We start from the raw sequence: 13,167 nt of genomic DNA on the forward strand, positions 1-13,167 counted from the left end.
GATGATCGCATCGATTGAGTGAATAAGTCTTAGAGATTTAGCCGAACCGGTAGTAGTGAGTGTACACACGTGGCTTACGACAGTTTATAACTGAAAAATCAACCCTCTGGACAAGGGGGTTTTGCATTGAACTCACACGAAAGTAATAGTAACTAAACGCGCCTAAATAACTACAATGTCAAGTGGTTTCCATGTTCCTACTCTCTTCTTGCTAGACGACCCACGCGCAAAAGTCACCCGCAAAGCGAACCATTTTAGCCACATCATAATTAGGTGGTGTTGAAAACGCATCATACCTAAGTTCCTTTTGGCTTTGCCCGGTGTAGTGAACATTCAAAGTGAATATTGCTAGAGACACATCATGGGAAACAAAACGGGAAAACAGCTTTCCTTTTCCTTTCTCTCTCTCTCTCATTGGTAGATACGCTATCAATTTACTTACTGATTAACAATACTATACATGTACGAACAAGGATAAAAACTATCTACTTGGCTATTGCTGGGAGGCTGGCGGGGGATGCGAAAGGAAAGGCGCGCTCCTTTTTGCTTTCTTCGATCCATTCGGCAAACTCAAGGCATATGTATATATATAACGCTACTATAACCAAGCTCATATTGTGGCCACCCCCTAGTCTCCTATAAACACGAGCCACTGCCCGTTTGCCAGCGGCGCATTAAAAAAAGGGAGGTTTTGAAATCGAATAAAATGATACAACCTAATAAATTAACTACCATCAAATCGTACTACGCTGTGCTGGCGCCATATCCAGGCCATTAGTCTTGTTGGCATATATCATTGAACTAACCGTAACCGGGTGAGATTAAAACATTGCAGCAATATTAACGTTCACGTTCGGGTGAAAAAGTGTACTAAAACATTGCACGTAACGGTATATAAACAGAGGTAAACTATAAAGTAACACAACTTATTGCACCACAGCACGATCGATATTGGGAGGGAAGGATCGCCTCTTGATAGGGATTTACTACGCTCAAGTCACTAGCCTAGTTGGCAAGCTGGGCCAAGTGACGCTCCGACTGGTGCTTAAGCGCTAACTAACTTAACTCAAACCTGTCAAACGTAAATCTTGAGCGCCGCCGGTGCGCTCACACCGTCAACGATGTGATAAGCTGCTGACAGAGCTTACCATACTCGTACTGATCGCCGGAGATCCGCCGCAGCTTAATGCCCTTGCTTGTATTGCTGTCTTTGCTGTTGCGTCCCTCGTACACTTGCAGCTCAATCTGCAGTCCGCCGGAAAACTCCAGACTCAGGTTAGATCTCCCATCCGCACCGGAACTGTTCCGGCCGGAACAGGTCGCACCGTCCGCTCCGACAACCGGACCGGACCGATCGTCACCGCCAGCCATCGACGATCTGTTGCTGTTCGGATCGGATCCGGACGCTTTGCACCCGTAGCTTCCGCCAGCCACACCGTAAACGCAACCCTTCGGTGGCATCGTAGAGTCGAGCGTTCGCTTGACCATCTCGAGAATGCGGGCCGAATCGAGCGATGAGCATTCCTGCGGCAGTGGCAGTTCGTAACATTCGTCCGAACTTTTCGACCCATCGCACAGCGAATCCGGGCTCAATCTGGCCCCGTCCTGCTCGGAATTGGAGTCCGCACTCTTGAAACCCGAGCTGGATGCCGACGGTTCCTGGCTCGGGGACAGATTCGAGTGGTTCGAATCGTTGCTCAGGCTGTCGTCACTAAACCCGAGCGATTTATCGCTGCCGCGCCGTACGTACGACTCACTAATGTCGGACGTATCGAGCTTGGCCGAGGTTGTGGTCGCGCTGGAATTGTTCTCCGTGTCGAGGCTGGCCTTCCGCCCAACGCCACGCGTTATCGAAGGCATATCGCTCGTCGGTTCCGTTATGAGCAGGCCGGAAAACCCTAGCCCGCTCGTTGTCGCACTGCTGCCCGTCTGACAGTTGAGCGAATCGTCACTATCGCCGTGGCTCGAGTCGGACAACGCGACCAGCGTTATTTCGCTTCCCTGCACATCGGTCAAACAGATCTGCGGATGCGTATGCTGGAAGCTTAGATCTTCCGGTGACGCATTCGCCGAATGGCTCTTGAACGGTACGCCCGCAGACGTGGCCGTCGTCGACGCGGTCGAGTGTTCCTCCTGAATAATGCACAGATTGTTGGGCGATGTGGGCGGTGTCGCGGAGATGCGCATGGTTTGAGGCGGTGGCGGTGGCAACAATCCGTAATTTTTCGGATCGAAATAGTTGACCGGTGTGGTAGCGCCCGAGTAGCAACCCGCCACTATTCGCCCCGTGAAGTCGATCTCGACGCTGTTCACGATGTCCATGCTTAGGTCGAGCGGTTCGTTACAGGCGACGGAAGAGAAGGGTGTCACCGCGGAGGATGTGCCGCGCGTAATGGAACCACCCGCCATCGTGATACTTCCCGCTCCTCCCGCTCCTCCTCCTCCTCCTCCAGCGCTTCCCCCGCCGCCTCCCGTATTCAGTGTGCTGAGGCCGCGGGTAATCTGATGCATCGGAGAGGCGGCACCACCACTTGCCGATCCGGCCGCCCCGCTTGTGCTGACCATGGTTCCGCTACATCCACTCACGATCGAAGCCGGCGGTCCGGGCAGGATCGGCGAGGAGCAACCGCTGGCGTAGTATACCGGCGACGGACATCCACTGTTACTGTTGCTACCCGCGTACTCCAAACCCGACAAATGGCACATTCCCGTACTGGACGCATTCATTGTCGACATACCGCCCGGTGCCATCAAGGTCGGGAACCCGTACGGATTGCCAAACGCGCCAAATGCGGCCGCTCCGCCACCCGTCGCACCACCACCGGCAATGTAGCTCGGCTGCATACCGCCCCCCATCGGGAATCCGGAAGGCCGACCGGCCACGGGATAACCGGTTCCGGCACCACCACCACCACCGTGCCGGAGTGTCGCATTCAGCGGGGAAACGCTCTGGCTGTGCTGTAACTGCAGCAGATTCATGCCCACATCCAGCGTACCACCCATCATACCCGTACCACCCGCACCCGCCACCGTGCCGCCCGGTCCGCCCCGAACCAGTCCCAGCTGGTGGCCCACTTCGTACGGCATCGTGCGCGTGTTCAGTATGCTGTTGGCCGTTTCGATCTGCAGCCGGTTCTCCTGCACCAGCTTCTCCAGCCCCGGTACGAGCGATAGCAGCACATCGTGCGGTACGGTGATGTCCGGGTAGGTTGTCCGATCGTCCATGAACGCCTTACAGTGCATCGGTGAACCGGGCAGACTGACGGAGTTGTCCGCCAGCGGTGGGCTGGGCGTGATCAGCAGATTGTTGCGCTGCTGCGATGCCGCTATGGCCGCGGCGTGCAAACCTTTCTGCAGCTGTTGACACTCCTGGAATGGGCCCTGGAACTGGGACGTTATGCGCGAACCTTCCGAGGCACGGCGCACCGGACTGTATCGACCTGGGAAAGAGGAAAGGGCACACATTAGTTAAACACTTTGCTCGTTTTATATTTCGTTGTGAGTTCTGTGTACTGTGATGACAAGCGATATCGTGCTTAGGATGAGTGTTCTAGCTAGATTTAGGAGGGAGGTTGCGGAAAGAAAAAGCATGCAAGACATAACACAGTTTCAACTACACCGTACACCGAAACGAAATCACTACACGATATCTAAACCAAACGATCTACACCCTAACTGGCGATGATCGCGATGAATGTTTGATAGGACAGTGAGCATGAGTAAAGCGGCGAAAACGGAAGCTTATTAATGTGTGTTAATCGTATGAGGCGTATGTGTGACGACTGCTGTCCCCCAACACTCCCGGGGGGGTATGGCTTCCCTCAGATCGGTTCACATCCAGGCAATGGTCGGGTTAATCGGCGAATGTTCTGAATGCATCATCAACCTTCCGTGATATGTGGCGCGTTTCCGATTTCCCGCGCGTGGCCGACCCCGTGGCTTTACTTACCGATTTCCTGCACCGTCGGTAGCTTACATGTGCGGGTGGCGTAACGCCGGTTACAGATCTGCGACTGCACTACCGTTTGCTGCTGCTGTGGTTGCTGATGGGCGGGCGGTGGCGTCGGCACTGCTGGCCCGGCAAGGTTCGTGTGTGGCGCTGGATGGTGCTGACTGAACGGGGCGGCAGCTGTCTGTATCGCGGAGGTGGGCGCAGCATCAAGCGGACCGTGCTTGGCCACGGAAGAGGCGACCGTGCCGGCGGGCAACAGCGCCGGTGGCAAATAGTCTCGGTTCATACGCGCCTCTACCTCCCGTATCAGGTCCGGGCTTATCACTGCGCATACCGCCGCCGGCGGGGTGTATCAAAGCAGCAAAGTGGTTGTGCAGCGCGCGACCGCAATTTATATTTGGGTGTATTGTTTAGGAGCAGGCGTGTGTGGGTTTTGATTTTTATTTCGGCATTTACCGATTACGTGTATTCGTACGTTTTGTTTGATTTTTATATATATTTTGCGAACAGCACAACAAACATCAATCGCACATGTTTGCGATTTACAACAGAAAAAGTAAAAACATATTTACACAAGAGAAAAGAAAAAAAAAAGGGGGAAAAAAGGCAAGGAGAAAAATAATATTGGTGTAAAAATAAAAGGTAAACAAAATGAAAGTGGAAGTAAAACATGGAACAAGAGGATCACTAAACGGTTCATCAAAATCGAAACAAATTATTTCGCCAAACAAAACATTCTTACAAAACGGAAAGAAGATACAAAATTTCGAACATCAAGTTGCAAATAAGTTAAACAATTTTAATACCGCGTGCAGAAATAGTAAACACACACACAAAGAAGTAATTTGAGAAGAAGAAAACAAAAACAAAACTAAATGTCTCACAGCACTAGCAATAGTTGTTTTTTGGGGAGGCAAAACGCATGCAAACAGGGTAAAAGAATGCCCGAAAGTCATTCGATCACTTTGCGCACAGAGAACAAAGTAAACTAACATCGATCGTGTACAGCTAAGGCTAACGATTGACAACGCGTGATTCGTATATAGCTTGTTCGAATCTGTTTTACGACAGCTGTTCGACCCACTTACCGGGCGGACGTTCCATGACGGTGAGCAGACCGGTACGGCGTGTTCTACCGCCGCCGCTGACACCGCCGGTGCCGCTGACGGTTCCCGTCGTGGGGGCCGGCGAGTGGGCCTGCGGCGGTTCCATCGGTGACGCATTGCCGGCGGACAGATCATCGGTGCAGCCGACGGTATGACGTTTGGTGCATCCGCGACCGTGCATGTATCTAAAACAGAAAACCAGGAAGGCACAATCAGTATGCAAGTTCGCTATCAGTTCGCGACCATCGACACAAATCAGCTGAGCACGCGCGGTTTGTGAGAGCCGTTGTTGGATGTTGCATCATTTCCATATCGATTCTACTAGGCGAGACCAAGGTTCATTATAATACCATCTCCGGTGTTTCATCTATTCCGCTTATAACCGATACGGTGCGCGCGGAGTTCATCATTTACATCCGCAAAGGGCATCCGTTAGTTTCGCTTTTATGCCCGGGGAAATGATATTCATTTTCCCCGATATATGTGTGCCACAGAGGGTGACCCTGCCGGTGACATAACCGTACTGGTTGGCACGTTCTTACCATGCCGACACCGTTACCAGTGCATCGATTTTGTGGTGCGCTAGCGCTAACTGTAGCGCATGTAAGTAAATCCAGTTCAAAAAAACATTTCGGTTCTTGCTAAACAACAATGGTGTCAGATTGATCAACATTACATCACTCAACCAGTTTTATGTAGGTTGAAATTTTTAATCTCAGTTTTATCTGCCTGAACATGGTGATTGTTTTATTACGAGCGAGCGTAGCCGGTTTATCGTAGGGCGCTCGCGATAAGCGTACCATTTCCTTTTATCACAACGTGCGTAGAAAGGAAGGAACGTACAGGGTGTTCAGTGCACCAAGTAGTGCTATTCGATGTATTTTATATAACCCAGAGGGTAGATCACTTAGATTGATAAAACTTTCGAATTTACTTACTTTAATTTTGCAAAATTAAATTGAAACACTTAAAAACTTACATTAAAGCATACTCTTCCTTTATGTCTGAATGCAAAAGCCAAAAGGTGAATATGCAGTTGTTCTAAAGATTATTCATGTTTCGATAGTAAAAGTTAATGTTAGAAAAAAAATCGACAATTTCACCTGCCTAATGAGTCAAAGTTACAATACGCCAAAAAAAACGCTACCATTCAATGGAAAAGAATAAAAAAAGTGATGGAAAATGTTAAAAAAACAGTCCAGTATGTCAACCAAAAGGCAATTAACCTGCCAAATGGCAGATGCAATTAACCACAAGTGTCCAAATCAACTCTAAATGTCCTTTTTTATCATATGTAAGAAGAAAGAAAATTAATCTAAAAAACTACACTAGACGTCACGTTATTTGATACAATTATCGGACACTATATGATACACCCTGTGGATGTACTTGTACATGTTCTTCCTGTTTCTTAATTCGTTCACTTTGCTTGAGCAAAAAGTAATCGCGTATGAGAGATAAAAAAAAAGCCTTTTACGCACACACACACACGCACATCGTATGGCAAATCGGTAACCTCGATAGGACACGGTGCGGACGGGTGCAAAGAAAGCAAAAACAAACAAAAGGTAAGCTACGCGTCACGAACCAACGAACGGCGCTTCCGATAGGAAGCTCCGTCTAAACAAAGTTCACATACAACCGGGTGTTTTGATTTCAAACGTACGAGAGAGCGCGCACCTTTCCATTCCAAGGGCACACACAATTGTTTTCAACTGAAGAATTGAGTGTGAGATTGAAAATTAAAACCATTATGTACACCACTGACGCATTTTTGATAAGTCATGAAAAGGAAGTAATAAAAAAACGAGTAGTTGATATGATTCACCACGGCATTGGATCATACGGTCCGCTATTACCACCTGGTGGTCAAATTCTTCTCCCTATAGACCCCCTTGTGGTTCGAGTACTGTACCTCTGTATTTCATCATTCGAATCGTCCGTTCCTTCACTGTTGGGCGTCTGAAGCATCACGTGGTCCATCATGATCGTGGCACTGTTTACACCACCGCTGATCGGCCCTAGGGTGGAATTGCCAGCCGGTACCAACACTGAACCATCCACTCCTGGCTGTTGTTGTTGCTGCTGCTGCTGCTGTTGTTGCGATTGTTGTTGCTGCTGCTGGTGTGGATGGTGTTGATCGTGGAAGTTTGTAGACGACGAAGGATAGTAGATTTGCAGATTCGCCCCACCATCCGATGCCCGTCGTCCGAAGGAGCTCGCTGAAGTGTGGCATGGAAAGAAAATACATAAACAAACATTAAGTGTGTTCGGTCGACCCGCTTGGTGGGATTCGCCCACTTACTTGCACCCATCACAGTCGGTGGCTTCAGCAGATGCTGATCCTTAATGGTTAGATTGTGGATCGGTTGATTTTGCAGCGACGGAATGTTGATCGGTACGTTCGGTGTCGGCGGCATCGATGGTTCGTGGACACCGCCACCGATCTTGAAGCTGATCGGCACAACGTTCGGGTTGACCAGCACCTGCTCGTGGGCCACATCACCCGGGCCGACCGTGTGCCGGCGCGTGTTCCCGCCCGCACCCACCGTCCCATTGGCACAGCTGGGCGGGAACAGATAGTGATCGCCGGTTGCTGTCGATTCCGACGACTTCACCGTACCGGCCGTTCCGGACGGGCCGGTAGTCGTGGGCGTGGTGACCGTCGAGCCGGCCGTCTCCAGATCGTACTTCTCCAGATCCTCCGTACCGGCCAAACCGGATGATATGTTCAGTATGGTCGAGCCGACGCTCGTCAGCGGGCTTAACCGTTCGAGCGAATCGTTCTTGATGACCTCGGTGCGATCGACCACACCGGTCGTAATACTGGTTTTGCGGGACCGCGAGTACGCCAGGCTGGCGTGATGCTGCAACCGGCCCTTCTCCTTCCGCTTCTGGCGCAGCTTGTCCACCAGCAGGTTGTAGATGGCGTAGATATGATCGAACCGGCTTTCGTGCACCGACTGCGCAATCATGTCCGCGGTCAGCCCGGGCAGCTGCAGCATGTGCGTCATAACGACCGTGTCCAGAATTTCCGCCTCACGCTGCGGTTGCCCAACCGTGCCAACCACACCACCGTAGTCCCCAGCTTCCAGCATCGGAATGGAGTTGTACTGTTCCAGCCAGCGGTGGTGTGCGATCTGTTTGAGCGTGTAGCGTCGTTCCGGTTCCACCACCAGCATATGCCGGATCAGCTGCTCACACTCCTGCGACATGAAGAACGGTATGCGAAACTTGCCCGCCACAACCACGCTGCGCAGATCGTGCAGCGTCGTACCGTCGAACGGGAGCGCACCGCACACGAGCACGTACAGCACCACACCCAAGCTCCAGATGTCCGACTTCGGACCATCGTACTCCACGCCCTGGAACACTTCCGGCGCGGCGTACGGCGGCGAACCGCACCACGTCCGCAACGGTTGGCCCTCGACGAACGTGTTGCTGAACCCGAAGTCTGCCAGCTTCACGTTCATCTCCGTGTCGAGCAGAACGTTCTCCGCCTTCAGGTCCCGGTGCACGATACCCTTCCGGTGGCAGTAGTCGACCGCGGCCACTATCTGCGAGAAGATGCGGGCCGCTTCCTCCTCGCGCATCCGCCCGTTCGCTACGAGATGGTCGAATATTTCACCCTGGGCCGCATGTTCCGTCACCAGGTAGATCTTGTTGCGTGACTCCATGACCTCGTACAGGCGCGTTATGTGCGGATGATGTAACACCTTCAGTATCGATATTTCGCGGAACGTCTTCGCCAGGTTCTCCTCATCGAGACATGTTTTATCGATTATTTTAATTGCAACCTACAAATAAAGCCCGGAAGCGAAGAAAACACGGAAGGAAATTAAAAGAAAGTTTGCGTTATATTCTGAAGGAGGGTTGGGGAGTTGTTTGGGGGGGGGGAGTCACTAAGAAAAAGGCGAACATTTAAACGAACGCAAGAAGAGCAATTGAAAGGTATTTTCCCTTTTGAGTACTGACCCCGAAAATGCCGATAGCGATTTCGCTAAGTTCTGTTTTTTGTTTTGTTTATTTATTATCGAGGTCGGTGGGTTATGTCAATAAAGCGTGGATATTGGATATTCTCTCCCCCCGCACCAACAAACCCACTGACCCCATCCTAACCCGTCGCAAGACTTCAAACAGAACCGTGGTGCGTGGAGGAGCAAGTGTCGAAAGATAGTTATTAGGGTGGTGGTGCCTACCTAAACCGGGTTGTTTTGGCTAAATTATTCAAAACATCTGATTCTCGTCCGCCCGGTTGGCCTTACCCGCTTACGGTAAAGTGAGGTCACAAATCGGAACAACAAATGTGTATGCAAATATGTTTCAAACCCTTTTTCCACAGCCTCTTCTTCCTTGTGTCCACATGAGCACGCGAAAGGACTTATTTTAAACTGTCCCAGGGCATAAAAGTGGACGACCGCGAAGTCCCAACCCACCCAGCGGGTGGACAACAGTACAAGGCGGCTTTCCCAACAACAATGTGTGTCGGTACTATTTACGGGTTAAAATACTGCCCCAGGGAAGCGAGGGGTCACAAGGAACAGGGGAATCCTTTTTGTCGTCATCAGTTTTAGATCGCGACGTAGTTCGCTTTTCCTCTGCCGCTCGTCCCGGATGGCGATGGTCCACAGGAGGTCTTGGGTGGTAGTTAGTGGAGTTACACAAAACCATACCGTTACACCATTTCCGAGGTGAGGGCTCGCTTTCGATTGGGTCCCCATTTTAAACTTCTGCCAGTCAAGCCTCCGTATTTATAAAGCGAAAAGCAAGGAAAAAACCCCACATCTTTTCGTTCGTTCTGTCCATTTCAGGACAAGTGTGTGCATGTGTATGAGAGTGTCCTGAACCTCCCCCCCTTCCCCCGGCCATGGTTGACCATAATAGATGGATTTCCTTCATTTTTAGGTCATTAAAAGTTCACCATTTCCTACCCATAATACTGATTCCCCCTTGGCTCGTATCCTTCCGTGTCCGCATTCACCCTCTTTGCGCTTGGAATGTTCCGTACGCCGACATGGACACCGGAATTGCATCGGTTTTGGACGAATGGAATAGCGTCCGGGCCGGGCAGTGACGCGTAGTCACTACACGGAGGCACAACAACACACACGCTGTTTCTGATCGATTCGTCCTCGGCCCTTTGCTGCAAATGGTGCATTATTTCGAGGTTCACATCGTACGAAACGTTCGTCTGTTTGCCATTGCACCGATTCACCCCCATTTCGCTACGATCGATGCACCACACGCACACACATACACCTGGTGTACCCCATTGTGCCGTCCAACATTTGGACCCAATCCAATGTGCAATCAGGAAGGAATGGAAAGCAATGAATCCAGAAGGACACCATTCCGGGACGGAATTATCCATTGGCACACACACACACCCATACACAATGATAGATGAACAAGATCGATTATTGTGATGAGCGTGGTGGTGGTGGTCCGCAAATACCCACGGTGTCCACTATAATAATTGGACATTAGAGGATAATTGTGCCCCTTTTTTTGGCCTGTCACATCCCTATACAGCAATCAACTAAATGTGACCCCCAATATTTCGCAACCAAATAACACATACCGGCCATATAACAACAACGCACAAACACATAACCACACCGCACACTCCGGCGTTAGTGTTGTTTGCGATGACAATTAACATGTCGCACGTCTCATCAGCTGATATTCACCTTCGAAACAGAAGCATTTGCAGCGCGTTTTCTACTCTATCGCTCAACTGTGTTAGCATACACGTGATTGTACTGCTGCTGTTTGTTACAACAACGCACAACAGTTTTTGCGTCGTCGAAGAGAGCATAGAAACAAAACAACTGTCTGACCGATAGCGCAGATCGGAGGCACAAAGATACCGCACGTTATCAACCATGGTAACGATGGGTAACGCAAGCCCGCCCCCCTGTGTTCTGCTCGGTTGAAGATGGATACACGTTATCGTGTCGTATCTTGAGGTAGCGCACTGTTGACATGTTGTTAAAAGGATGTAATTTTTACTATTGCATTGCGAAGAAAGCTCATTTTAGGCCATTAGATCTCTTGTGATCGTCTATGAATTTATCTACCCATCCCATCCCATCCCAAGCGCTGCCAAGCGACACAAAACCGGCTGAATATATCGTATCTAGCGGATACATAAACTACGGCACTATCAACCAAGCGTAGAAAGACTGGTTTTCTACACACCAAAGCTGTTTCTTAAGCCCCGTCGACAATGCATAACCAGTTGGCCGTCCAGTAATACTATCGTGGCAGGCAAATTTCTCCTCAAGGCTCCGTGCTATTGCCCGTGCTGACCTTTAACCTCCTGCGGGTGAAGGATGACCACGGAGGTGTGGTCGCATGATTATGCATTGTCTCGTTTTATGTCACCATCTTCTTGTGGTTTGTGCATCATCAACCTCCGGGTAATATTTTAGACAGTGGCACGTTTCACAAACTAGTTTGTTTGATTATTTAAAACAAAAACATTTTCAGTAAAATATATATATGTTTCCATCATACTCATTGTGTAATAGAATAGAAGGATAGAAGACTCTACTACAAAATTGACCATTTGAACTCTGACACCCGAAGGCTATTGAGCAGAAACATGTGTAAATAATAATTAACGCTAAAGCCTCAGTAATACGGTTAAGCTGTCCTTTTAGAAACAAAACATATTCCAACCATTTTGAAAGCATAATAAATATTGAGTATTATAACTATAGGTTTAGCGACAGATACGCTGGACTTAATGTGATAGAACCGGCATCAATTCACATCTGGGTTATTCTCCTAAATGCAGATCTGTAATTATTCAGCTAGCAGTACAATAAAGCCATTTGGAAAGTGAAAAATCACAATCCCAACATCCCCAAGACCGTTTAAAGTTATCTCCAAGATCATTTAAAATCTTCTGAAGTCTGAAAATTGTTCAAACTTCACATGTAAAACAGGTGTGCCAGTACGATCCGTAAATTCCTCTCCGAAAGCGATAAGATAAAAAATTGTTTATGTTCGATGCGAGTTAAAAAGTTACTGTGTTCGACCACCATCCGAACCAGTCGCTGGATAAACAACTTGAAGATGCTGAGAATGCTAATTGTGGAACAAACAAACAAATTCCCACTGCGAAATCTGCACTAAAGACCCATAATAAGGCTGTTCTAGTGAATCATCCAAGCGTGCAAAATGTGTTGCTAATTTACATCTCAGTTCGTGCTGATCTTCGTAGGGTCGCCCTTAGCAACAATTTTGTGACCATCTGGTTATTCGGTGTTGGAACTTCCGGGCAGAGGCACGACTCCCAAAGAGTCGCGTGAAAGTGATTTACGATCTTCCCAAGCAGATCTTCAACGATCCATTCATCATATGATCCGATGAGATTCCGTGAACTATCTAAAATACAATGAGTGATCGTAAGATTATAATTTCTCTTTTCGCGGACATACCTTCGAGTTTGTGATGACATTGGATGCCAGCTTCACCACGGCAAAGTTGCCTTTGCCGATTGTCTTTTCCAGCTCGTAATATCCAACGCGCACCAGCTTCTCGATCGACATCGCGCCCTGATGCGGATGGTGATGATGATGTTGCTGTTGCTGCTGCTGCTGCTGTTGTTGTTGCTGCTGCTGCTGTTGCAGTTGCTGCTGCTTAATGGCGGCCATACCGATGCCACCAAAGGCAGGGGAAAATGATTCGGTCATTGCTTTGCTTTCAGTGGGCAATTGTCAGACGGTAAGCAACGTTGTTAGCGGGTTCCCGTCTGTGTGCACACCCGAACCGGCATCCACCACTACCCGAGTGGCTAAAGTGCATCCGACGTCGATCAGCTGTTGCAGGTGGAGTGATGGCGATGGTCCCGTTGTCTAGCAACATTTGTATGCCTCCGTGTAGATGCAGCAGGGTTTGTGGGGTGCTTAAGCCCAACCTACACCTCCGTCTGCAGGGATGACCGCACCAACACGCACTTCATTGTTAAACGATATTAGACGTTCGTTTTCGAGTAACACTGGCACTAGCATCTAAATACACGCGTGCTCCGTGTATTATTTAATGTGTTTAGTAGGATCTCTCCAACAACCAAAAAACTGATCGTATTCGCACGTGTTT

The 13,167-nt window shown here is 49.4% G+C and overlaps 1 protein-coding gene across 2 annotated transcripts; it reads right to left on the bottom strand.

The window, feature by feature from the left end:
* Positions 1 to 384: 384 nt before the first annotated feature.
* Positions 385 to 12,845, bottom strand: LOC128301367 (mucin-19). Of its 2 annotated transcripts, XM_053037809.1 has the most exons (6): positions 12,507 to 12,845; positions 7,364 to 8,855; positions 6,974 to 7,280; positions 5,041 to 5,243; positions 3,950 to 4,276; positions 385 to 3,440 (listed from the first exon to the last, which is right to left on the bottom strand). In XM_053037809.1, the coding sequence occupies exons 1-6, from the start codon at positions 12,759 to 12,761 to the stop codon at positions 1,108 to 1,110; spliced, it is 4,917 nt and encodes a 1,638-aa protein (XP_052893769.1). In that variant the 5' UTR covers positions 12,762 to 12,845; the 3' UTR covers positions 385 to 1,107. The 2 variants fall into 2 exon arrangements, with proteins under 2 accessions (XP_052893769.1, XP_052893770.1); XM_053037810.1 differs by lacking the exon at positions 3,950 to 4,276.
* Positions 12,846 to 13,167: the final 322 nt, after the last annotated feature.

The sequence above is a fragment of the Anopheles moucheti genome, chromosome 3 (genome assembly GCF_943734755.1).
Source record: "Anopheles moucheti chromosome 3, idAnoMoucSN_F20_07, whole genome shotgun sequence".
NCBI lineage: Eukaryota > Metazoa > Arthropoda > Insecta > Diptera > Culicidae > Anopheles > Anopheles moucheti.

Bases quoted from the DNA above. Each gene is read 5' to 3' on its own strand.
- LOC128301367 (XM_053037809.1), bottom strand. From the start codon at position 12,761: ATGACCGAATCATTTTCCCCTGCCTTTGGTGGCATCGGTATGGCCGCC. The intron at 8,856-12,506 runs GTATGTCCGCGA...CTTTATTTGTAG, and splicing joins ATGTCATCACAAACTCGAAG to GTTGCAATTAAAATAATCGA. The intron at 5,244-6,973 runs GTACAGTACTCG...TTTCTGTTTTAG, and splicing joins TCGAATGATGAAATACAGAG to ATACATGCACGGTCGCGGAT.